This window comes from Stegodyphus dumicola, chromosome X1 (assembly GCF_044657685.1).
Source record: "Stegodyphus dumicola isolate Sdum_Otavi_A_Nest chromosome X1, ASM4465768v1".
NCBI classification, from domain to species: Eukaryota; Metazoa; Arthropoda; class Arachnida; order Araneae; family Eresidae; genus Stegodyphus; species Stegodyphus dumicola.
This window is the reverse complement of record NC_140780.1, coordinates 222,551,001-222,577,467: the sequence shown is the minus strand read 5'-3', so window position 1 is coordinate 222,577,467 and position 26,467 is coordinate 222,551,001. Positions and strand designations below refer to the sequence as shown.

At 34.0% G+C, this 26,467-nt stretch overlaps 1 protein-coding gene across 4 annotated transcripts in view; it reads right to left on the bottom strand.

Moving 5' to 3' along the window:
• Nucleotides 1-26,467, bottom strand: part of Non2 (upstream activation factor subunit spp27 homolog Non2) — a 105,538-nt gene that overhangs the window by 39,748 nt on the left and 39,323 nt on the right. The window contains exons 5-7 of one of the 4 annotated variants that reach the window (XM_085808581.1): nt 13,658-13,693; nt 7,118-7,177; nt 1,952-2,029 (exon numbers count right to left, since the gene is read on the bottom strand). In XM_085808581.1, coding sequence (XP_085664707.1) covers nt 1,952-2,029; nt 7,118-7,177; nt 13,658-13,693 — 174 coding nt within the window. The remainder of the gene's footprint in view (nt 1-1,951; nt 2,030-7,117; nt 7,178-13,657; nt 13,694-26,467) is intronic. The other 3 variants (XM_085808583.1, XM_085808582.1, XM_085808585.1) reach the window with 3 other exon arrangements.

The following is a 26,467-nucleotide window of genomic DNA, read 5'->3' as shown; positions in this document are numbered from 1 at the left end:
CCTTCCCACGATTTAAGATTTTTAATTAATCTTCCACTTATAATTCTATGTCTAAATTATCTTTTCATTTTGCAAATCCAATAACTAAATTAACTCTTTTAAAAAGTCATCAAACGAATCATTTATGTGTTGTATTCAGAAGAAAAATATATACTGATCAAAACTTTTGTTTGCTATTGGTATAGGACATTTTCGAAAGCTTCAGTTACTTTGCCAACACATTTATTATCTTCTTTACTTAAATAAAAGATATTAAACTTTTCAAGCACCTTTTGCACCAATAACACACAATGAAATAGCTGCTTTAGTTTCGGAGGATTTAATAGTACAGTCAAAAGTTGTTAATTCGGACTCGTCGGGACTTCGGCAATTCCGGATTATCGATTTTTCCGGATTATAGATCATCAGTTTAAATCTGGTAAAATGGCATGCAGAAATTATAAAATTAAAAATATGAAACCATAATTTACGAAATAAAGAACAATTATGATCTAAAGTGTATCAAAATTTACAAAAAAAAAAAAAAAAAAAAAAAAGCTTAATATTTATTTGTTTATTTTACTAAACATTTCTTTCAATGTAAGTTGTTCAAGTTGCTTCGTTTTTTACGTGATAATACATTCTCTTTAATTCTATAAACAGACATAATTTCTTGTTCAGTTACAAAGTTCCGCTGTTCAAGTCCTATAATTGCTGTGTCGAGAATACCGACTAATTTGTCAATCGAATTTTTTTCGTTTTCAATAACCTCTGTTACTTTCTTCGCTATCGGAAGCGAATTATAACGACGAGGCATTTGATTTAAATCATATCAAAGACGGAGTACATCGAAATGAAATACTACATTTAGTAAGCAATTATAAGCCAAATAAAATAAAAATATCTACCCTGAAGATAAGGATAGTGCTGACAGATCAACTTCCAATTCATTGCGTGCGCCGCGGCGTTAAAGATAAACAAACGTTAAAGTATAGATGCCTTTATTCATTTTTTGCTGCAACTCCACTTTTTGTTTAATGGCCTCCGAAACATTCTTTTGCTTTGTAGATCCGTTACATATTAGTAAATATAAATCGGAAATTCTATTTTACATAATCGAAAGTTCAAGCTAACTTTTATAAAATTGCTCTAACAGTATGCAAAAAATAATAAGCCGGATCCAATTCGAAGATTAAGGAACAACACAATCTGCAACATTAACTGAAATAGATAATTAGATAATTTTAGCTTAGCTTACACCATCCGTTATACATTAAACGCGCATTCGTAAACGTATTTTACACATGCGCAAATTCGCAAGGCCGTATGCGCAGAAAGTTTGTAGCTTTGAGGTCCGGATTATGGGTGTCCGAATTAACGACTTTTGACTGTATTACCATTGCATTTAATAGTATTACCACAACATTCAAAATCTTGAACTTCTGTTTCGAATTCTTCTAATTTTCATTTATTACCTTCAAAACTTCTTTATTTTTCATTTTTAAACCTTAAGATTGTTAGGTGGATTTAATCCACACATATTTAGTCTATATACACATATAATTTTGGCCACTTCAAATGAAAATAAACAAAGCACTTACCAATGATTCCAAGTTTCAATTTCATTGTAAACAACTTGCATTCATATATCAACACTGAATATATCTTCAAGGTTATTCATAAGTGACCGGTGGGTGGAAACAATTACAAGATCAGCTAAACCTCATTTACTATACACTCTAATGTTTTGAACTACAGTTATTGTTATATTATGTATTATGTTACAGCTACACATGTCACATTTAGGAAGTATTACAAATTTTACTTTAAACACATATATAAACCTACCACAATGCAAACTGAGAAAGGGTATTAGATTCCATTCCTACCTCAGCAACAAAACCTTGGATTATAGTAGCAAATCATAATCACAAACACTCAAGTTACATATTTAATCAAACATGAAACTCACAACTCTCTTAACAGCTCTTCTTCGGAAATTCCATTCTTCAGCCTGCAATTTCCGTGCTACTGCAGCATCATCTAAAACCTAAAGTTAATAAATAAATATAAAACTTTTAATATGCTGCTCAAGTGATACTGAAAATTTACAGCTACACAGAAAAACCACCTCACATCATACACGCACAATAAACAAAGGGAAAGAAATATATGTAAATGTAACCTTAATTTGCATGTCCATTTCCTCGAACTAAACAATTTTCTTTCTTATTTAGACTGTTAATCCACTGATATAAATTAAAGATCTCAAATCATCTATGTTCCACTGAACATGACAATGGCACCAGTTTAAATGAGCCCATCTGAAACTGAAATGAGTGGGACACAAACCATTGCTTTTATCGTCCAACCTCATTTAAGCCTTCGTGCAGCAGAAGAATGGCCGAGTTCCCGTGTCAGCCCGGAGGTCTAAACCCAAATCTCTTGTAGTCACTTCGCAGTTTGCTCGAGCTGACAATGACAGAAAATGGTCTTCTGATGCAGTTGTTGCTCTTGGTCACTCTTGACCAGGCTGTCTAACAACTGATCCAATGCTTAAAAACCAGCTGCAAATTCTTGATACGACATTTTGGGGGTATTCAAATCTTCGGCGACCTCCATTTGTGTTTGACCTTTGATTCTACCAATTATTTACCATTTCTTACCTTCACCTAAATGATGCCTTTGAGCCATAATTACTAAACACTCTTATAAACCACATTCACATTAAGCTCTACAGTCTCAAAATTAGAATTGTGTACTGCAAAGTATTAAACTTTTCAGTATTAAAATCAAATCGTATGACCCCAAACTTATGAAGTTTGATCTTGGACTCTGATGATAGTTCAACTGTTCCTTCGTAACTGAAGAAGTGAACAGGACGCTAATCAGTACGGATTTTCTTGCAAATTTTAACCTTTTGGTACATTCCCAAAAACGCAAGTTGATTGATGGCACTACATTATTAACAATTATTGGAACTTCTTGTTTTCAAATTAATAGCAATATTTCAATTTTAAATGCAGTATATGTAAGTATATGGTATATGGTCCAAAAGTAACTGGTCGAGCCCACTATATCTTACAAAGAAAAAAGCATGCGACTGCAGACTTAGTGGGGACTGTCACGTATTAAACATCATCCTGATTTCTGATAGATACCATTTTCTATTTTTAACATACTGCACTTATATTTTAGCCAAAACAACAGTTTTCTCATCCATAGACCTCGTTAGAGCTCACCAACGAATTCCAGTTCATGAGGAAGATATACCAAAAAACAGCAATTCTCACACCTTTTTGATTCATTAGAGTTCTCATTCATGAAGTGTGTCCTATGCAATGCATTCTGACATTTAAAGAACAAGGAGCTGAATGCACTAGATTTTGTATTTTGCTATTTGGATCACATCCTAATAACCTCTCCAGATGAAGAAAGTGATTGGCAACATTTACAGGCAATCCTTGAGAGACTAAATGAATAGGGAATGTGCATTAATGCAGCAAAGTGTAAATTTGGTCAAACTAAACTTGAAATTCCTGGAATACGAAGTGTCAGCTTAAGAAATTAAACCTCATTCAAAGAAAGTCGATGCAATCAATATTTTCCCAGAACCAAAGTCATGCATTAGTTGTTACAGATGATTTTTACGTATGATGAATTTTTATCACAGATTGATACCAAATTGTAAGAAATTGCAAAAACCTTTAACAACATAGCTCAGTGGTACCAAAAAGAACTGCAGAAAACAAATACTGTGGATGGAAGAAACCAGACAAGGCTTCTGCGGTTTAAAAGATGCACTTATAGTTATGCACCAATTTAAGTCACCCTTCCGTAAAGACCAAAATATCATTGACAACTGATGCCTCTGGCACAGCCATTGGAGCTGTTTTACAACAAACAGATTGTGGACAATTAAAAACTCTTGAGTTTCTTTCCCCAAACATTGGAACCAAACTAACGAAAATATACCGCGTATAGAACTATTAGCCAAATTTATACCATAGTAAAATATTTCAAACACGTGTTATAGAGTCAATCTTTTACAATATACACTGAATCTTAAATTAATAACATCTGCTTTCCAACAAGATTTTGGAAAAGCCTCAGCAAGGCATGTTAGTCAACTGTCATACAATGGCCAGTTCTCAAATGATATCCAATTCATCCAAAGGGAAGAAAATATTGTTGCTGACACTCTTCCTATAGAACCATTTCTATGCATCTACAACAGACTGGCAAACTACAGCAGACTAGCAAGATGAATATTTGGAGATACAGTCAAAAGTCGTTAATCCGGACTCGTCGGGACTTCAGCGATTCTGGATTATCGATTTTTCCGGATTATAGATCATCAGTTTAAATCTCGTAAGATGGCATGCAGAAATTCTAAAATTAAAAATATGAAACCGTAATTTATAAAATAATGAGCAATTATGATCTAAAGGGTATCAAAATTTACAAAAAAAAAAAGCTTAATATTTATTTGTTTACTTTATTAAACATTTCTTTCAATGTAAGTTGTTTAAGTTGCTTCGTTTTATGTGATAATACTTTCTCTTTAATTCTATAAACAGACATAATTTCTTGTTCAGTTACAAAGTTCCGCAGTTCAAGTCTCGTTAATTGCTGTGCCGAGAATACCGACTAACTTGTCAATAACTTCTCTGTCACATTCTTCATGTCTTTATCCATTTTTTGCAGCAATTCCACTTTTTGTTTGTTGGCCATCGAAACATACTTTCGTTTTGTAGATCCTTTGGAAGTTCCAGCATCGGAAATTCTATTTGACATAATCGAAAGTTCAAGCTTACTTTTATAAAATTGCTCTAACAGTCTGCAAAAAATAATAAGCGGGATCCAATTCGAAGTTTAAGGAACAACACAATTATTAACATTAACTGAAATATATAATTAGATAATTTTAGCTTACACCGTCCACTATACATTAAACACGCAGGCGAAAACATATTCTGCACTTGCGCACACGCATATGCGCAGTAGTCAAGGTCTTACGCGCAGCGCATGCGCAGAAAGTTTTTAGCTTTGAGGTCCGGATTATAAATCATTCCGGATTATGGGTGTCCGAATTAACGACTTTTGACTGTACTGAGAAGCAACCCAAACTTAAAAATCTTACAAATCCCTATACCTGAGAACAACGTGAAAATCTACTGCAATATTTCTACAAATTATAATCATTCATACATACCTGCAGAATTCGGGCAGAAAATATTTTCATCATTTCAAAACTTAAACTGGAATAAGATCAACAGTTAACCAGTAGAGAAGCTGAGACCCAGATCATCCTCTTACATTATTAATACTCCTTGCTGTATACGATCCAAGGGGTCGCTAACCTATAGGTCGACTCAATGAGCCAGAACAAAGCCATGCTGTATGACAAGTATGCTGAGTAACTCGCATTCTACATCCGTGTCCCTGGAGTGAACAGCAAAGAATCCATTATCAATGAGGTGGCTCCAACCCCTGACAGCAGAACAAAGTACATAGAAGCTCAGAAGTCTGACAAACCAAGCCACCAAACTGGCTGTCAAAATGAAATCAATGCAAAATCATCCAGGGGCCCCCAAGAAGGGACAACAAGGAAAGATAAAAACAATAAAGTATCAAGGCATCAGGTGCCCATTGGCCACCTCAAGCAATCTTCAAGGCCCCTCACAGTCTCCGTCTCCACCAACGTTTCTCACTGGACAGCTAGTAATATCAAACCATATAGCTCCAACACAAGCTTAGGACAGACAAGACAGTAGCATATAGTTCCTGCCAAGCCTGAACCATCCCCTGAATAAATGAGGTTTTTGTCCAATGAAGCCTGATTTTATGCCCCTGTGATCAAGACTTCATACGTACAGATCCTAGCCAGTTGCTTTACAGGTTTTCCTGCATAGATCTTAGGGGGCCAGATAAGATTAGCAAGATCAGCAATCAAGTTCATAATAAACTGTTTCATACGGCCCAGCATGAATAAAGTTTGCCAACTATGGACCTGAGCATGTTTATCATCTCAACAGTCTTAAGTCCATAGAGATATACAGTCAGCTTTGGGAGTATTCGAAGTATCTCCACACAGACTGCAGCATTTAAACATAGGTTTGATTGATCCGATACCTATTTGCAAAGGATTTAAATAGCTTCTATCATCCATCATTATATACAATGGATTGAAGCAGTGTCATTAGAAGATCAATCAGTAGAATCAGCCGCTAAAGCTTTGGTTTATAACTGTTTCCACACTTAGAATTCCAAATCGCATAACATTTGACCAAGATCAGTAGCCATTGATTGATAGCTAACTTTTTAAGTCTTTGGAAAATATCTTGGTTTTTATACAAATGCTACAACTGTGTATAATTCGCAGGCAAATGGCTTGGTCGAAAGACAGCACAGAACTTTAAAAGCAAGCCTAAAATTTCACATGCTGGAATCAATATCATGGCTGGAGGCATTACCTTTCATTCTTCAAGGCATGGTTCCACAAATTCATTCAGGTTGGAAGTGCTACATTAGCATACTTTTGGACATCTGCACTGAAAAAGAATCCACCCTCTTTACTAGAACATTTACTCCCTCAAGCATTTAACCCCTCACACATATCCCCTTATCACTTGTCAGCGCGGTTTACCAATGTTCGAGAGGCTAGGACAAATGGTAGATTAAGTGACCTCAAACAATAGAGAGCACATGTATCTCTTACGCTTCTTCATGAAGAAACAGGGTGCACGTTATACGGTGAATATACCTAAAAATTAAAAAGTGCAACTTGACATTATAGATGCATGTTACACATCAGAAAATACCCCCCTCTCATAAACAAAAATGTGAACTGTACTAAAATCTAGCAAAATTCGTTTATTTTAAATATAACCATGGCAGTAAAAATCTAAACCTTAATAAATTAAAACCATGAGAACCTTTCATATTTTCAAGAATATAGTTATGCCAATCTTCTAGATAAACACATCACTAATCTATGAATTTATATAATTAAAATATTAAATAACTCTACTGTTTATTTCAAACTTTTTCAAAAGTAAAAAGTTTCATCTTAAGCTAGCTTATTTTTTGCATATCAATATATCCAAACTTCCATGTGTAATATTTTTATACTTACAGAAGACTTCCCAGAAAGGCTTGCCTTTTCATTTGAATTGTTTGGCAACTCCTGTTTTTTCTGCAGCAAAAATAAATTTTAAACTTATACAAGAACACTATATTTAACAGAAAATAAAATTTTCATAATTTTTAAAAAAGCTTACTTTATATATATATATACATACATACATACATACATGTGACAAGTTTGAGAAGCTCCAATTTAGTAGTACTGGAGTAATGGTGCACAAGACCTTAGTTTGAAAAATTATATATACACACACACACGTTTGTAAAAATGTAGATCCGTTAAAGGTAGATAATAATAAAGATATGTTGAGAATGTAGAACAAATATGTAGCAAAGGCAGATTTAGATATTCCTTTTTTTTTAAAGTAAATAATACAAATAATTGGGCACCATAACCAAGTTATTTATGTTGCTATTACAGTTTTTAGAGAATTAAATCAATGCTGTAACATTTCAAAAATATTACTTTGAAAAGAGCATGAATTAACATGCCTTGTCAGCAAGAGAAGCAGAAGAGAAATGCAATGCATTCAGCACAAAATCTTAATTTAGAGTGAGTTAGTTTTGAAACACTTTTATTGGCTAATTAATAAAACCCTAAAACTATTACTGGCTGTAGGCTTACGTAAGTTATCTGCATCAAAGCATCATTTAAAAATTATCCAATATGGATAATCTAGAAATGGCACAGCCTGGAGAGGTTGTTTACTATAAGCAATCACTATTTTTAAAACAAAAAGTGAAAATATGCAAATTAAAATGAACAATGAAAAGCCTACTGTAAATTTATGTTAGAATTTTGGTTTAGGTATGTTTTATTTTACATATATATGTACTTTCTTTTTAACCTCTTCGTTGTCCGAAACGAGTCTAGCACGTTCAAGTGAAACTTCTGCAGGGCAGCCGTAACGCACCTCAAATGTTCTTCTACATTTTAAAACACTTTTTAAATGTTTACTTGTTTGAGTTTTTATTTTTGTTTGTTCTAATACATCCTAGAGGGTAGCACTAATGAGGCATTCTATTTCCAATTGAATCTGCCCCTGGTTTTAGGAATATTCATGCCATTTTACATAACATACAAGACAGTGAGAGATGGCTTCAACATCTACTCAGCAGAAAAAGAGAAAAAATGAGGTTGTGAATTGGAAAGACAAGAAGGATATACGCTTGATAAGTACAGTCCATAATAACTCGATGATTGATGCTGGAACACAGAACGGAACTGTAAAAAAACCAATAATTGTAAAAGATTTTAACAACAAAATGGGAGGAGTAGTAGACTGCCTAGATCAGATGTTATCAAATTATCCTGCTGTTTGAAATAAGCAGAGATATTATTTTTCAGTTATGCTTTATTTCCTTATAATTTTATTTAATATTCATTGACATTCATCCACTACAAAAGTCATGTATGGAAAGTTATGATGTACAGAGAAAACAACATTACATGTTACAAAAAAACACACAGCCGCTGGAAGGGAAATTTTCACGGACAGGAGAGGACGACGAAAAGGTTATACCAGGAGTTCCCTAGTTTTTTGTTTTTTTTCCATCAACCTCTTTTAGAAGAACACTTCTCTCAAATGACGCTCCCCTCCCATTTTCTTCTGATATACAGCACACAATATTGCAAAAATAATTGCATACACAATATACAGTACAAAGTCTCTAATCCAGACCTCAAAGCCACAAACTTATGCATGCACATTTGATGCGCGCATCTGCTACGCATGCGCGTAAAGTAACATAGAACGTTATTGTAAACGAAAAAATTTCGATTAACAAGTTAGTCGGTATTCTCGACACAGCAATTACAGGACTTGAACTGTGGAACTTTGTAACTGAACAAGAAGTTATGTCTGTTTATAGAATTAAAGAGAAAGTATTAGCACAAAAAGCGAAGCAACTTAAACAAACTTCCATTGATAGAAATGTTTACTAAAGTAAACAAATAAATATTAAGCTTTTTTTTGTAAATTTTGATACCCTTTAGATCATAATTGCTCTTTATTTCATAAATTACGGTTTCATATTTTTAATTGTATAATTTCTGCATGCCATCTTACCAGATTTAAATTGATGATCTATAATCCGGAAAACCCCTAATCCGGAATCGCCGAAGTCCCGAAGAGTCCGGATTACGGACTTTGTACTGTACAACACAAAAATTGCATATAAATAACTTAAAGATAACAATTAGATTAAGAATATGAAAAACATTTTTGTGAAAAATGATTTACTTGATTTACACTTTAATCTGTTTCATATTTCTATTAGTTTTTAACTTTACAATCATAAACAAATTTTCAGAAACAAAATCACAGATTCCAATTGCACAAAAGTTCAAATTTAATTCTGATGGCTGCACTTGATGTAATGATGCAATTTTTTTAATATTTGGCAACACCTGCTTAACATAATTATTATTATCATTTCAATTAAAAGTACTCAGCATGCTTTCTGTTTTACATAGTAAATTATTAACATAACTAAAGCCTGCTTCTACTGGGTAAGAAAAGGCCAAAATCTATAATGTTATACAGTAAAACCAACCTTTATTTTACGATATTTCTGTCAGATGGCAGAGTTCACCAGTGGCCAAGTAGTAAAGTCACTGAACAGAATCCCACATGGTAATCCTAAAAGACCCTACGTAGTACTCGTCGAGACTTCGGCGATTCCGGATTAGGGGTTTTTCCAGATTATAAATCATCATTTTAAATCTGGCAAGATGGCATGCAAAAATTATACAATTAAAAATATGAAACTGTAATTTATGAAATTAAGAGCAATTATGATCTAAAGTGTATCAAAATTTACAAAAAAAAAAAAAGCTTAATATTTATTTACTTTATTAAACATTTCTTTCAATGTAAGTTGTTTAAGTTGCTTCTTTTTTGTGCTAATACTTTCTCTTTAATTCTATAAACAGACATAATTTCTTGTTCAGTTACAAAGTTCCACTGTTCCAAGTCCTGTAATTGCTGTGTCGAGAATACCGACCAACTTGTCAATCGAAATTTTTTCGTTTTCAATAACCTCTCTGTCACTTTCCTGACTACCGGAAGCTGTACATCAAAACACGCTTTCGCTTTGTAGATCCTTTGGCAGCTCCAGAATTGGAAACTCTCTTTGACATAATCGAAAGTTCAAGCTTAATTTTTTTTTTAAATTGCTCTAACAGTTTGCAAAAAATAATTAACCGGATCCAATTAGAAGATTAAGAAACAGAGCAATCTGCAACATTAACCGAAATGCCTTAGAGTCAGTAAAGATAGTTTTAGCATAGCTTATACCGTCCATTATACATTAAACGCACATGCGTAAAGCATACAAAAAAAAAAAGTTTGTGGCTTTGAGGTCCGGATTATAGATCATTCCATATTGCAGACTTTGTACTGTATAAGAAATATGACAAAATGCTAGAAGAGTGACTTTATATAGGGATAACTGAAGATGTGTCACCTGAAGATATTGAAGTCATATGTTGTTACCTTAGAGACCTGTGGTGAAACAATATGGAATAACGAAAATTAGACCTTTCTTTGATGCTTCTGCAAGGAAGAAGTCATTGCTTGAATCAGGGTCCAAATCTTTTCAAGCTTATCCTAAATCTTCTCTTCATATTTAGAGACAGAAAATATGAATTTTCTGCTGAAGGCCTTTCTGCAGAACAGTGTTTGAAAGCTTGATAGAAATTTCTTGCATTTCCCATGGTGGATTAAGAATGGTAATTAAAGACTATTTTGTTATACTAGAGTGGTTTTTGGTGTACTGAGCAGTCCATACTTGTTAGGAACAGTCAAATTTCCACTTGATAAAATATAAAATTAGTTGACAAAATCTACACCAAACTCAATGTTGTTGCATTATTAATTTTATGCTTTATGTGCTATGTTTCTCTTCTGTTTTCATCAGAGAAAATATTCAAAAATCTGAACTCTCTCATAAACAGAGAAAAAAATTTTATGTTGTGTTTTTAGCAAGTTTTGACAATGAAAAGGAACTTTTACAGTTCATACAATTATGGCAGAACAGGAATTAAATTTTAAGAGATTGGCAGTATACATTACAAAAGGATATCCTGCCATCAACAGTGTTGAGAATAGCTTTGGAACTGAAAAGAAGGCAGACTCTTTAAAATTAGAATCGCTAAAGCATTTCCAGTTGAGTGACATCACTAAAACACCAAGTTACACAATTTTTTTGATTCTGTACGATTTGTCTCTTCCGTTTTGTTACTCCCTATTCCAGAAAATATGCAAACAGTGAATGTTTTGGGATTAAAATGTAGACCCTGACACTGAAAATGAATCCAAGTGTCAGTTGATACTTGCTTCTATTGGAAAAGATTAGCATATCATATTGGTTTAACATTCCTTCCAAAGAAAAGAAGACATTAGTATTCATACTTTTTTATGCTAGCCAGCATGTGTATGCTGCTGGTGTATTCATAAGAGTGGAAACGGTGCATACAGTAGAAGTTAGTCTTTTAGTGGCAAGATCTCGAGTACGTCCACCAAATGCTATTATCATACTAGGTTTAAAGTTGATTACAGCATGTTCTGGAGCAACACAGCGTGTTTCTGTAGTAAAGGACTCAATTATTCTGATCAAAGGCAACAGTCTTAACTTAGAAATGAAAAATTATGGTTGATATTTGTGAGCAATCATGAGAAAGAAATCGGAAATCTGACAACACCTGAAGGGTTCTTCATGGCTGAAAGATAATCCAATTTCCAGTTATTTGACTTACGAAAGCTGTATTGCAAGGAAAATCAAAGTTACTTCAATCCCGTTTTTCGAATCAGACCTCTGTCTGTTATTCTTCCCTAGAAGACAATAACTATTGTGTATTTCATGGAAGAAAGTGATACTACAGTTACCTCTCATGCAATGCCAAAATTAGTTTGAAAAATCGCCTGGATTAGAAGATTCATTTTTAACTGTGAAACCGGAGTACTAATAGAAAAATCAAAGAACTAACTTATGACGAACACTGTGAAGCTGAGAAGAAAATAATTATGCTTGTACATGATAAAACGTTTACTTGTGATACAAACAAAAAAATTAAAACCACTGAATATGTGCAGAAATAGCAAGGAATTTAAGCACAAAATTGGTACATCATAAGTACACTCAAGATTTTAGAATATCTGTCCTTTTGCCTTTGCACGATTCAGTCATTGAGAGACTCTAATAGAACATAAAAGAAACACTCATGTTGCTATGCAAATTTTGTTAAAAACCTTAAGAGAATATTATTGAGTAATCAACGGCAGAGAAATTATTGGATGAGTGACCTCACAAAATAATATCTGTAAAAGACACAAGAGATCATTTGAATAGACCCTACAACTCCACTTATAGAAAATGAATACATGATTCAGCTGTGTTTGAAGTCGTAGGAACAGTCATGGCTGATCGCTTGCTTTTAAAAGGGGAAATTATAGTGTGGATATGTTTGTTCATATGTGCTGACATACCAAACAGTCCATTCAGAGCTGGCGACAGCTATATCCACTAAATTATTTTTCCTAACTCTCAGAAGATTCATTTCTAGAAATGGAAGACCCAATATTATACAAGGTGGTTATAATTAAACTTCAGATCTAAGGTTTCAGTGTAATACAAGTTTTGTGCACAATTTCTGTGTGGTGTCTTGCAAGAAAGTGTACAGCTCGTTCATTTTTCTTTGAACAAGAAAGTGTTATCGGTGACTCATTAGTAGACATGTTGAAAACCTGGTTGTTACTCCAGATGAACAACAATTATGATGACTACATTTTGCAACTGGACAGTGCTCTACCCCATTTTCACATGAACATATGAAAGTTTCTTAGTCATGTTTGTTACCAACGCTGAATTGGATATGCTGTAACAGCAGACAACAACCTTCTTCCCTAGCCATGTTCCTTACCAATGCTGAATTGGATGTACTGCAATAGCAGACAACCCCGTTCGCCGGATTTAACATCACGAGATTTCTTTCTTTAGGGGTTTGTTAAATACTGAGTTTATGTACCGCCCAAGCCTGCGTGCGTACCTTGAGGAAGTTTGTGATCAGATAAAGTGCCGTCACAGCAGATGTACCACATCAAGCATGGAAAGAATTTGATTTATTGTGTAGATGTGTGTCATGTGCCCAAGGTTGCACAAAATAAAGGGTTAAGATTACAGCATAAAAAACTGGGATAGTTACTGCAGTTCATGATGGAAGGCTTGCAGATATAAAGTAATACATAGATTTATTAAAATTCTTAAAACCACACCATTCAGTTATAAATGCCCTGTACAGTTCAGGAAATGTTAATCCTTCAAAGTGCAACTGATTTATCAATTTAATGAATTGCATATATTAATTATAAAAACACCAGTTTAGCTATAAAAAAACAGCTGCATAAAAAAACTCAACGAACTTTATCAAAAATTTAATGCAACTCAACTGTGATATCAGATTCCTAACTTCATTACTATTAACTCAAATTACTCTAGCAAGGTAAAATGAGGTGAGAGGGGAACTCACCTTTGATTTTGATTGTGTACTTTTTGTAGATGCATTCTGGAAAAAAACAAAAAAAAAGTATTTAAAAAATCAAATTTCTTGCTTTATGTTTTTAGGAATTTAAAAGCATTAAGCATATATGCTACTATGGATTTAAGCAAAACCGTATCATTAAAAGAGATATAGTGATAAAATTTGAATTACAGTAACAGCAAGTGCATTTTTATTATGTATCTTTCATATTTCGTGAAACTTCCAGTTATTAAATATGGTTATTAATTTCTGTAGCACCTCCTAAAATAAGATGTATTACTATACATTCTAGATAAAAACAACACCCTTATCCTAGGATAGTACAAACTGCCAATGTAAGTAAAGCTTAAAACATCGAAATAAAGTGAAGTGACAACATAATTTTGTTAAAAAAAAGTAAGTTACAGAGAACTGTGCATACTACTTTAAATCTAATTTTAAATGGCACTTTTTTAAAACTGCACCGTTCTGTGCAAAAATGGCCATACTTATTCTGCATAGAGCACTTATGAGTATTTCGACATACATTATAGATGTGTATACTAATAAAAAAGATATAACAGCCTTCAACTCTCAATATTTTTGACAGAATATGCTTATCTCAAATTACACAGTGACAGAAAATTAGTTACTAAAATGACTTATATAAGTTTTAAAAAATGCTGATATTTGGAGCTACGAGTATTATACTGATGTTTGGAGACGATGATTCGCCAGTTTTACAGAAATTCAAAAATTCTATCTTTCAAATCCTCAGATCATCAAATCTCAGAATACGTAACAAAAATAACAAACAGATATACATATGTGGAGAGAGAACTGTAATTTCCAAGCTTTTGTTCATGCATGGGTTTTATTCATTTACATTTCGTTTAATGGTTACATCAGCATTATATTTGTTTTCAGTCAATATTTCTTCACTTTTACATTTCCTGTAAGACTTATCTCTTTTAATTAATACAAACTGAGGAAGCAAAGAAGAAATTTAAGGTTTGAAAAAAGTAGCCAGAAGTTAGCAATGCTCCAAAAATCCCCTTCAATGGGAATATGATTCATATTGCAGATTAACACTATACAAAAAAAATACACTGCTGGCCCATTAAAATTGCAATACCATACAGGAAAGCAAATACAGAGAAGATATTTATTGCACGTAAAAACAGAACGGCATGAAGACAAAATGATTAAATTTGTAAGCATTTTGGAGGTTTATAGGGATGCAAAATTAGTAAGAAACAGCTGCCACCCATACCAGCTAAAATGGCCCTTACCACATTCGGCATGTATTCAAACTAGGCTTGGATGACAGCAATGGGTAACTCATTCCATGCTGCTTCACGTCTATGCCAAACTTCATGAACTGTATTAGCTGGAGAGGGGTGGCAGGCCAGTCTGTCAGCAACTCATGGCCATATATTTTCAATGAGTGACAGATCTGGAGACCGTATAGGTCTGAGCACAAATCGAATACCCTGTGTATCGAGGAAGGTCAGAATACGACATGCAACATGTGGTCTTGCATTATTTTGTTGGAACATGGTGTTTCGGGACCTTGAAGATAGGGCACAACCACTGGACATAAAATGACAGAAATGTACACATCTGCATTCAAATTACCCTTAATCCGAACTAGAAATGTGCATATCGTGTACCCAGGCATGAAAGTGCAAGTTGGCAAAAAAAAGCTAAACAACGCACGGACACAAAAAACTAAATGTGCACGCACAACCTCAAAAAAAAAAAAAAAACGTATTTTAATAAAATATCAACCTTTTAATATAAAAAGTATTAACCCATTCCCTGCCATGATCCCCATATTTGTATACATTGTGACGTCATGCTGCACCTGGGTGGTCCCTTATGGGTGATCATGCTTTCCTGAAGATTGTAACTAAGGGTAGAAATCTTAAACGAACACGTGGACTCAGTTAGTTGAGCTCACGAGTTTATTTTTCTTGCTCTCTCATTACTTTTCACGAGGAAAATAATACAATTATTTTCAAAGCACAAAAAAAGTTACTCAGGAACAATTATTTTTGTTGTACTGAATTTCCCTTGATCATTGGTAAGTAAATAATATATTTATATATTATTTATCCTCATACTCTAATTTGGATGGGTACAATGAACCTAGATATATCGATCCCCATTTGGGAATCATGGCTGATACTGACTAAAATTGTAAAAAAACTGTTTTTCTTTTTTTTTTCAGCAAATGTCACGTAAAAGATAACTTTCTTTAAAAGAAATAGAAGAATTGTAAATTATGATTTTTTTTTTTTTTCCATCTGACGATGACGACGATATATATATATATTATTGATAGAATTGTTGATATAGATATTGTTGAAATTCCACCAGAGCGGGTTGATGAGATTTCAGATAATGAGGACATGGATGACAACGTAATTGATGATGAAGAACCAATTGATGTTTCCGTGTGTGTTGAAATTCACCGTGTGGCAGGATTTTAGGAAAATGTTTTAGTAAATGCAACTGAATCTTCAGCAAATGAAGTAACAAAAGGTACCAGCTTACCACCTGCTAAAAAGAGAAAAGAAGTATTGACTTCCAATTGGAAAAAGCAACCTAAGTACTCGGAATTATATGAAAATTCTGACATTATAGAGACAAGGCAAAATGATGTCATCAGAAAACTCAGGGGAAAATCCCAGGAGAGCATTTTGAAATTACTTTTTGATAATGAAACTGTCACCTTTATTGTCCAGTGGTCTGTAACATACACCAGACAGAAAAACAATCATCAATTTCAGCTTTCTAATAACTGCCTAAAAATTATTGGAATACTTCTTTTCACTGGCTATCATTCACTTTCGCAAGAACAATTATATTAGTGTGAAGATGAAGACATGAACATTCTGTGTGTTAGAGCATGCATGAGTCAGAATAGGTATCTGGAAATTAAACGGTACCTACATATCAGTGACAACTCCGATTTAGAAAGGATTCCACTAGGTGAACGTGATAACCTCTTCAAGATTCGCCCATTGATTGACAAGCTGAATGACAAATTTCAACAATTTGGGATGTTTTCTGAAAGTCTGGGCATTGATGAACAAATGGTTCATTACTATGGACATCACTAACTCAAACAATTTATACGTGGTAAGCCAGTGAGGTTTGGGTTCAAACAATGGGCTATCTGTTGTTCACAGACTGGATATTGTTATCAGACTCAAGTGTATGAAGGCAAATCAAACAAATCAGGAGATGATGAAAGAATCAGTAGGCTTGGGACATCTGTTGTCCTTCAGAAAGTATCTATTCTTCAGACACCAAATTCTCATAAAGTTTACATCGACAATTTTTTCACATGATTTTCTCTGATGAAACATTTGCAGGACACTGACGTTAGAGCAACAGGAACTGTTCGATTCAACAAAATGAACAAATGCCCTATTGCAACAAAGAGATAAGGAAAAAAGAATGTGGGGCATATGACTACAGATTTGATTTTAGCTGTCACGTGGAATGACAAAAGTTGTGTAAGGCTTCTGTCTAATCATGAAACTATCGAACCAATATCAGAGGTGAAGCCATGGAGTAGAACAGAGAGGAAAGATATTCAAGTACCACAACCCAAACTGATATCAGAATATAACAAATACATGGGTGGAGTAGACAAGATGGATTGAAATGTTCAAAAATACAGAATCAGAATAAGGAGGGGGAAATGGTATTTTCCTTTGCTTACTAATGCCATCGACGTAACACTGGTTAACGCCCATGCATTGTATTGTATTTCAAATGATAAAAATTCCATTGCTACATTTTAGGAGGATGGTTGCTAGAGGATATCTTGCTTTATCTTCAGACCTCTCAGATGCAAAAAAGGGTGGAAGGAATTCTTTCACTAAAGCATCAATTAATCGTGTTCCTTCTGTTATCAGAACATCTGGTAATCATTATATTGAACAGACCAAAAATGGTAAACAAAGAAAATGTGCAGTGTGCACAACAAATGCAAGAAAACAACGTGGAAAGTGTAATGTTGGATTACACGTAGTCTGTTTTGAACACTGGCATTAAAAGTAGATAGTATCAGCCATGATCCCCATTTGGGGATCGGACTTAAATTTAAAATTTCTGAAAAAAAATTGACGCATTTATGAGAAAAACATGTTTTGCTTATTATTTAGATGTAAACTAACAGGAATAAAATAAAAACTGATGAAATAAAAATTTGGCAGTTAATGGACTAAACATATAATTAAACTAAAATAATACTTTTACTTACTATTTTGCTATTAATTTTATCTTCCACTTGTAAAAAACAAAAATCAGTAAATCACCAAGAGATTGTAATGAATTAACCTTCTTTAAGATGCTCTTTATGTAACTTAATTTAACAGTTGATACATGAATACTGTACACAACATTACAACACACTAATATACATATTTATGTTATATATTACTGCCCATTTACAGGCAATGACAAATTTTAGAGATAAAATATACAGTCAAAAGTCTTTAATCCAGACGTCCATAATCTGGAACGATCTATAATCCGGACCTCAAAGCTACAAACTTTCTGCGCATGCGTCAATGCATTATGCGTTAACGCATGCGCCTAATACCTTTACGCATGCGCATATGCATCTACGCATGCGCATGATACGTTTACGTATGCGCGTTTAATGCATAGCAGACGGTATAAGCTAAGCTAAAATTATCTAATTCAGTTAATGTTGCAGATTGCGTTGTTCCTTAATCTTTTAATTGGATCCGGCTTATTATTTTTTGCAGACTCTTAGAGCAATTTTATAAAAGTAAGCTTGAACTTTCGATTATGTCAAAAAGAATTTCCAATTCTGGAGCTACCAAAGGATCTACAAAGCGAAAGCATGTTTCGATGTCCATCAAACAAAAAGTGGAATTGCTGCAAAAAATGGATAAAGGCATATTCTTTGATTCTCTAACCATTCCGAAATATGTTTATCAATTTCATGCTGCTTGGGGGGGGGATGTGGCACGCAATGTACTGGAAGTTGATCTGTAAGCACTATCCTTATCTTCAGGGCAGATGTTTTTATTTTATTCAGCTTATAATTCCTTACTAAATATTGTATTTCATCTCGATGTACTCCGTATTTGACATGATTTAAATCAACTTCCACGTCATTATAAATATCACAAATACACATCAAATAGTTTTTTGGTTGCAATTTTCTAATTTCGACTATGCGTAATGTATGCTTTACGCATGTGCGCGTTGAAAGAAATATTTAATAAAGTAAACATATAAATACAAAGCTTTTTTTTTTTTTTGTATATTTTGATACCCTTTAGATCATAATTGCTCTTTATTTCATAAATTACGGTTTCATATTTTTAATTTTATAATTTCTGCATGCCATCTTACCAGATTTAAACTGATGATCTATAATCCGAAAAAAACGATAATCCGGAATCGCCAAAGTCCCTACGAGTCCGGATTAAAGACTTTTGACTGTATATATATATATATAACTGTTACTATAGCTTTCAATTATCTTCACTTTTAGTTCAATAAACAGTACTTTATATAACACCAGAAAAAGTAGACATATGAGATAATATAGTTACAAAATAACATATAATTAAAGGAGGAATATAAAAAATAACTATTCTGTCTCAGCCTCACTCGATCCTGATTAAAAATTTTTAGAGAAAAAGCTTTTTCTTTTTTGCTACTTCTGCAGCCAACTTTTCCAATTTCCATATGCGAGCTAGTCTCAATTTCTTTTCAGCAGCTTTTATACAATCCATTGATACTTTTTTTTTTTTTCTTTATTAGCCTTTCCTTCTTTACATAGACTTTCTTTGACTCAGGCGACACACGTGTTGGTATCGGTGCTACTCTGTATAAATGTGTCGGTATCGGTGCTTAAAACTGTTTTAAAAAATACCCTGGAAAATATGACTACAGGACACAAGAGATTAAGCTATACAATTCAGTATAAACTAGGAGTGTTAAACTACGCCAAAGTGCATGGAAACAGAGCAGCAGCAAGGCATTTCAGTCCACCACCTACCGAAAAAATGATACATACTTGGTGACTGCAGGAAGATCTACTGAAGACTGATAAAAAACAAAAACATACCTTCGATGCCCAGCTCCATCTTGGCCTGAACTTGAAAATGAAGTAAAAATGTGGGTGATAGATAAGAGGAAATTTGGGATAAGTGTTTCAACCAAAATGATAATCAATGAGGCCAAAGGATTTGCAGAAAAACATGGGAATCAGAACTTTTCAGGGTCTGAGGGCTGGTGCTACAGGTTCATGAAAAGGCAAGGCTTATCAATGCGCAAAAAAACAACTATTGCACAGAAAATGCCAGCAGATTATGAAGAAAAATACTAGCATTTCATAGGTTTTGTTATAAATGCATGCAAGAAAACTTCTTTTGAGCTCGGTCAAACAGTTTAAGTCCTTTACGAAGTGCAGAATCAGTAATACTCTTGAGGGAACAGAAGACGACGCATTATTCAAAGAAGGTGATACTAGCGATGACGGAAACAGTAGTGATGATGATATTCTCGTTTTCGATGATGATGATAGTGAAAAGGATTTTTATGGTTTTGAAAGTGTTTAAAGTCTAATTTCATGATAGGCAACGTTTTCCTTGAATCTGCTTTTTTTTTTTTTTTTTTTTTTGTATTATGTTTGATTGCTTGCGGTTCATTCATTTATTCATTATTGAAATTTACATGTCATGTTTAAAACAGCTTGCCGTTTGTTAATTTTCCTTAATAAAAATGTGTTTGGTAATTGCATTCAATGATTGTTTATTTGGCTTTTACAAAACGCGAGAACTAAAAGAAAACACATTTTAAGTTATTGTGGTACTGCGTTATTGCGCGGACTATTGAAACTTTTTTTTCCTTGTGTGTGGCCTTCTAAATAAGGGTGTGTCTTATATGCCATCAAATACGGTAATTGCCTTTTTTAGATTCTCGCTCCTTCTTTTTTATCTCTAGCTCTTCTTTGTACAGTTTGAGCATTCTTTAAATTTTTATATAGAGTTTTGTGTACTGGAGAATTCTCTTTTAAAAAATTCCGGAGCTGACTTATCGCAACTCAAAAATTTGTGTTTTACTGTTTGTGTAGCAGACAATGTGTCTATACTTATGCGGCCACACTCCTTGTCTAACACACTGCTCATAGAACTAAAAGCACTCTCAACTTGTGGCCTGTGGAAACAACTTAAAATAGCTTTTACCATTTTGGATAAAGCCGTATAACTGCCATCTGCAAATACTTTGGCCCACCACTCCTCAAGTCTCATTATTTTTCCATCTATATCTAATGGTGAAGCTAATTTTTTATCAATTTGGTATTTATGCACTTCTAAATTATATGAAATTTTGTGTTCTTGTGTCAAAACATTCTGGATTAATTCAGGCAATCTTTTTAATTTAAGTAAGGTACTATGGTGACCTCTGACTGTAGGATGAATTCCTGATATGCTTTTTAATAATGGGTTGTTCCATGGCAAAGTCTTCTGCAAATATTTTGCACAGCTGATGAAAGCTTCAGTGAAATTTTTAAAAACTTCTTTAAAATATGTTTCACTAAATCTTTTTGAAATAATTGCAATTGTAGCTGCTCCTAAATACATATTCTTTGGGGATAAAAGATGAGATTCATCTGCAATGTCTGAAGTCAAAATTTCTGAGATAGATTTATTTTATGGAGAAATTCTGACTTAATAAACAGTGCTAAAAATCAATAAGTAGCTGCTTCTGCTCATCATGCAATTTATGTATTAAAGGCTCTTTCATTTGAAATAGACAGACATACTTTTTTAATAATGGCAATCCAGACACATAAAATGCATAATTAATTGCAGTTTTTCCTGTCATAAAATAATTTTGAAATTATTCTTTCTTTTTGTTTCCTACCATCACTTATCAAATGCTTTTGCTGTTAATACCTGTGGATATCCTTAATACGTTCTCTGCTTTCATTGCTCAGATTTCTTTGTTTATAGATACTGCAACAAATATTAAAATATAATAATCTGTCGTGCTGATTTAAAAATCCATAACAAAAAATAGTTTAACAATTAAACATGGATAAATTACTCAACGTAACATCATATATGGACATCCAGCAGTGTTTAATAAAATGTTCAATAGCAGTATATTTGACATTTGAAATCACACGTATTTCCTCTAATTTTTCTTTTAAATCAACAGACCAGTTAAAGTCATTATATGTATCTTGCAGGTAATCTTCTACCCACCCACCAATTGGTTTAGAAAATACCTTGGATGCATTATGTATATGATGGCAAGAATCTCCATCAATATCTAACAAATGAGGAGCCTTCTCATTATGAAGTCTCACCTCTAATCCAGACTTTGATCCTCTCATTATATTGCAAGAATCCATCAAAACAGACATGAGATTCTCAAATGGCAGCTGATTTTTGTCAAAAAGACACAATTTTTTTAAATAGTTGATCAGCAGACACATTAAAAACATTAACAGATATTAAATGCTCAACCACTACTTTATTGTGTTTTGTAGAAAAGTAGCTGGCTAATATGCACAAAACTCTCATTCGATGACTACTTGTAGCTTCATCAATATTTAATGAAAATTTAAACTTTTTTAAATTGTTCACAGTTTCATTGAAAAATGTTTTTGAGAGGTTGTTAAATTGAGGCCTAATCTCATTTTATATGAAGCAGTAGTGCGAGCCATTGAGAGCTGTGATAGTGCCTTCTTATCAGATGCCATTGCTTTGGCCAAATCAATTATCACAGGTGCTACAGTATAAGGCAAATTATTTTCAGCCATAACTCCAAGCAGTTGACCCTCTAAGCTGGAAACTCGATCACAAATTGGAATACATGGATCTGCTAATTTTTCTTCTATTTTTCTCTCCTGCACATTTGTGTCTGTCAAAGATGAATATTATGATGGCATCCTGTAATTATCTCTTTTCACTACTTCTCTCCCACAATGTTTTTTGCTTTTGATATGGCTGCTAATAGAAACATATCCCCTTTTTCCATAATATATTAGACCAGAACACAATGCACACTTCACTTTTCCACTGATATCCACTTTCTGAATGCAACTGCCAACGACAACTTCCATTTCTTGTCCATTCACATGAATTTTTATGATGTTTTTCAGCCATGCAAATCTGAACTTATTTTTTTCTTCACTATCTATATGCCGAGCTTTGTGCTCATGATTCGGATTTAAGATATTCATACTGAAAAACTTACAGCAACAAAAAGGAAATAACATAACAATCTACACTCCAAATTACAGTATGCCACTTTACACACGCTAAAACTCGCACATGCTCTGGATCAAAGCTGCTGTTACATACAGCTTTGCTCTGGATAACATCAGTAGGGTATCTGTACGTCCAACAGATGGCGCCAGCACCGATCGCTGAAATTATTGAAATCAGGTCTCGTTTCACGGTTGCTTGCTCTTCTTTGATTCGATATTCATACACATTTAGTTCTGCCTTTCCACATAAGCCCCACCCACTTCGCCTTGAAGTGAAACAAAGCATTTCACGATCTCTGGCATGATGTAAAGTTTTTTTACAAAGAAGAGGAAAAGAGAGAGGAGAGTATGTTCTCCATTTACCCCCCACCCACGCACACTTGCCGGTCGCAATTTTTCAACAGTTCTGCATCAATTTCAGAAACAGCCCGGGTGACGTTCAAAAAAGTGGAATTCCGCGAAAGCGTGGAAAACTTTCACGCCTGTGTGTCCAATGGCTGCCCAAACCATCACACCAGATGCATGGCCCCTATGCCAATGTTGAATGCCGGCAGGCTATGTGTGGTCTCCTCGGACAGTCCAGACACGTACACGGCCATCAGAATGCTGCACGTAGAACTGGGACTCGTTTAAAGACGCTACATTGTGCCACACATGTACCCAGCTTTGTCATTTGATACACTAGAGTCGCTGTCTCTCTGTATGCTGCATTGTCAAGGGAAGACGAAGTAATGGTCACCCTGCTGATAGTTCATGCTGCTTCGCTTTTAGACCAGTAGACTAAAACGTCAACACACCTTACGAACTGATACCGGACATGCTCCAAACATGCCCACTTCCTACCTAATGGTCCTTAATTTGATCGGATGGTTTTGCAGGGCTGACTTAACAATATGTCTGTCCTATCTGGTGTTCGTCATGGGAGGTCGTTGCGATCCTGCATGTCATTCAGTATGACCCTCAAAATCCATCGATTCCATATTCGCATGACAATGGTTGAAAGTCGACCAGTGTGATCGGTGACATCACAGCATGATAATCTACACTTTTCAATAGGCAACTAACTATCCTGCCTATATCAAATTTTGAAACTTGCTGGTAAGCATTTCATCTTCTTATTGAAGGCATAACACAATATTCTGAGCAAACTCCAACCTCACAAAGCACTTTCCGAATTAAAAGCCCACTACGCAACTTTTCTTTTATGCAGTACTTCAGATGTCGTTTCTCTCTCCTGCATTGTCTAAATGCACTGAAATACTAATCATTTGCATATACCAACTTCTTCCTTTCATGTAATTTTGATGTTTGTCAGATCGTTCCTTCCTGGTGTTGCAGTTTTAATGGCCAGTAGTGTATATTTAATGTAATACAAAAATTCCCTTTGATGACACATGCATTTTTTTAAACTCCCCTCTTTTAAAGCATTATTAAAGTCTTTAGAGCATTTCAGAGTGCTTTGATGAATATTCTAATAAACAAACTGAAAAATAAAGTTACCCTTGAAACAACATTGTCTAAACTCCTCTGAATTAATTTTTAGAAGCCTGGCATATTTTATCCAAAGGAAGCTGATTGTGTAGTCTGTTAATTTTATCTATCATAACAGGCTTTTTTCACAAGGTATGAGTAACACTTCTAAAAATTTGTCTATACCAGCAATTCTTAGGTCTGTAAGAGTTATTGTGCATTTTCAATTGCATAAGATTACATGCATGATTGCGTAGTCTGTTAATTTTAGCTATCACAACAGGCTTTTTTCCCAAGGTACGAGTATCACTTCTAAACATTTGTCTACACCAGCATTTCTTAGGTCTGTAAAAGTTATTGTGCATATTCAATTCCATAAGATTACATGCAGATGGGAAAAAGCTATTCCACAGACACATTCCTGGAATTACAAACTCACATAAAAAGGTTTCGTAACCTTTCAGTGTTATAACAAGTGGCCCTTAGGCATTAGATGTGTCATCAATTTCCAAGTACAATTTCACACTAAAAATAGGCTAACAGCACCGAATATGGCAGCCATAATTAGTTGAGTTAGTAGCCATAATTACCATGAGTGGAATCATCTGAAATCATGAGATTCGAACACCTTCCCGCTTGCCAGTAGACTATAAGGTTTGTTTCATGGAATCAGATAATAAGAGCATCCATTCCAATGGAGAAGGGCTCAAGTCAAGACCAGTTCTTAGTAACGCTGATTCATCTCACAAGACTAAGCCAAATCTTTTCAGGCAGGAATTTTTGGCTGGGAAGTAAATAAAAAAATCATTGTTGCCAGTCAAAAAGGAAAGTAATGCTGTATTTTGAAAACGTCCAAATAAAAGCTTCCAAACGTTGCCGTTTATGCAAGATTGCTTCTGTTATTTCATTTGTAAACCATATGAAAAATAAGATGTAGCTAAAAAAAGATTTATTATTATGCAGCTAATGGGATGAGATATGCAGAAACAAGCAGCTGAACTGGCCAAAAAAAGCATCTCTAACTTTCACTCATGTTAACTTCTTTAATAGTATCTGAAAAAAAGAAAACCTTTTATAAAGAATTATGTGATGCTTTTGCATCCCTAACTTTAGAAATTTCTCTGGAAAAACTGAATAGCCTTAGATTTTTGTCAATCTATAGAAAAACATAGAGATCAAATGATATCTGACAAATTAATGCTCCAAAAACAAACTTTTTCTAAGAAACAATGGAGAAACAGTAAACGGGGAAAAAAAAAAATTCGTTCAAATGATGGAAACGAGTGATGCCGACAGTCATCATGAATGCAGTGTGATAACTGTTACTCTGGATACAGATTTAGATGGCAAGATATTTTTACTTATGTCAACGAACTCAAAAAAGTGACATGCTCTACAATTGTCAGTTGCTTCAAAAATCACTACACATTTATGATCAAATCGGCATACAATATGACATAATGCTCTTTTTAAGCTATGCTGCACCGTACATAGTTAAATCAGAAAAAACAATAACGCGATTTTATTCTAAGCTAGTGCATATGATTCGGCATCGAGACACGAAATCTTATGCAATGGTTTTCTTAGTTTCATGCAGTTTAATATCATGCAACAATTCGTTTTTTTATAAGTCATCTTTACAACTGTAGCTACATCCCTGTTCACAACAAGCACCTCTGTTACCAAAGCGTTCTCTTGGGACTGCGCTTTAACCGGATGTGACGTCCTGTGGGGATGGGCAATTTACCTTGCTAAGCCTAATTTTGGAAAAAAATTCGTATAAATGAAATTTGTCATCCACTTTTTCCAAAATGGGGTACATTACGAGAAGAACATTCAGGTAGTCATTAGAATTAATTTTAAGCCTTTATTATTATATTTTCCTTACAAATTTAATAAAATATTCATTCTAGAATATAATTTTCCCCTTATCCCACAAATAAATATATATGGAAAAATATCCAAATCACCACAGATTTTATTTAACACAACACACAATTAAAACTAAAACATATCAAAACTGTCTTTCATAAAAATTCAATGAGCAAACAACGAAAAGTAAGCAA